A 1,048-nucleotide genomic window follows, 5' to 3' on the forward strand; every position below is an offset into this window, starting at 1 on the left:
TATACCGTAATACCCTGCACTTTTTTTAAACAATTCGGTACCGACTTATAGCTAATTTTATGAAAAAAGGTAAAAATTGCATGTAATATATTATTTAATCTGTTATTGAATTGTTAAAAATCGTAGAATAACAAAACTATTTTCATTAAAAAGGTGAAAATTTTAACTTTTCAACGCGTCTTGACTCATTTCTGTACGATTATTCAAAAGTTATGATATTTTTTGGTGCCCGCATGCAACGCTCCATTTCGCTTTGCCTCTTATCGGCGTGCCCGCAACTTCACTGCGCAACATACATCTCGCATAAATAAATTCTTACGTGAAAAGTATTGCTCGTACAACAAAAACTTACAGAACCTTTTTTATGTAAAATTTTCCGCTCTTTAATTTTCCTCTGTTATATTTTATTTGTAAAATTGATATTTATCGAAATATTTGCAAAAAACTGAAATTTAGGCCCTATTTGTTTAATTATTTTTCTTAGCGGTCACTATATAATGGTAAACTATTTTTCTCCTTCAATCTTATGCAAAAATAAAGATCCGTGCAAAAATTCAACCTGAAGGTATTTTTTCCGAAGTTCCGTTCAATTTTTGTCTAAATTGACAGTACTATGTCGACTTATATATCACTAAGTAGATGGCACCCATGATTTCCGTGTGTTTCAATAATAATAAACGAAATATATCTTACCAGTTTTTTGCATTTTGGGACTGAGCATGATTGCAGGTCGTTACCAGAAGGGTGCCTCCCTACAGTCGTTCTTCACAGCGGTGATTGATTGTCCAAATTACCTTGTTTGGGTTTTAATAGTATAGAAAATAACGCCTCGACGATAAGCGTCGAGAACGTATCTCGATCGGTTTCGGAGACGTCGGTCCGCGCAGATTCATCAGAAGCTGTGCCGTTGCATCTGTAAAAAACGCGGGAGAAGAATCCGTTCGATAAATAGCGCAACACTATCGGTTCTATGTCAATAAAGCGTGTTACCACCACGAACGATTCACAGAGGTAAATATTGTTGACAGATATCATTAATATCTATTAA

The 1,048-nt window shown here is 34.6% G+C and overlaps 1 protein-coding gene across 1 annotated transcript in view; it reads right to left on the reverse strand.

Moving 5' to 3' along the window:
• LOC108760086 (ras-specific guanine nucleotide-releasing factor 2) overlaps positions 1 to 741 on the reverse strand; it is an 88,909-nt gene extending 88,168 nt beyond the window's left edge. The window contains exon 1 of the mRNA XM_018505881.1: positions 694 to 741. Coding sequence (XP_018361383.1) covers positions 694 to 721 — 28 coding nt within the window. The 5' untranslated portion in view covers positions 722 to 741. The remainder of the gene's footprint in view (positions 1 to 693) is intronic.
• Between the last annotated feature and the right edge of the window lie 307 nt (positions 742 to 1,048).

This window comes from Trachymyrmex cornetzi, unplaced genomic scaffold, assembly GCF_001594075.2.
Source record: "Trachymyrmex cornetzi isolate Tcor2-1 unplaced genomic scaffold, Tcor1.1 scaffold218, whole genome shotgun sequence".
Lineage (NCBI taxonomy): Eukaryota > Metazoa > Arthropoda > Insecta > Hymenoptera > Formicidae > Trachymyrmex > Trachymyrmex cornetzi.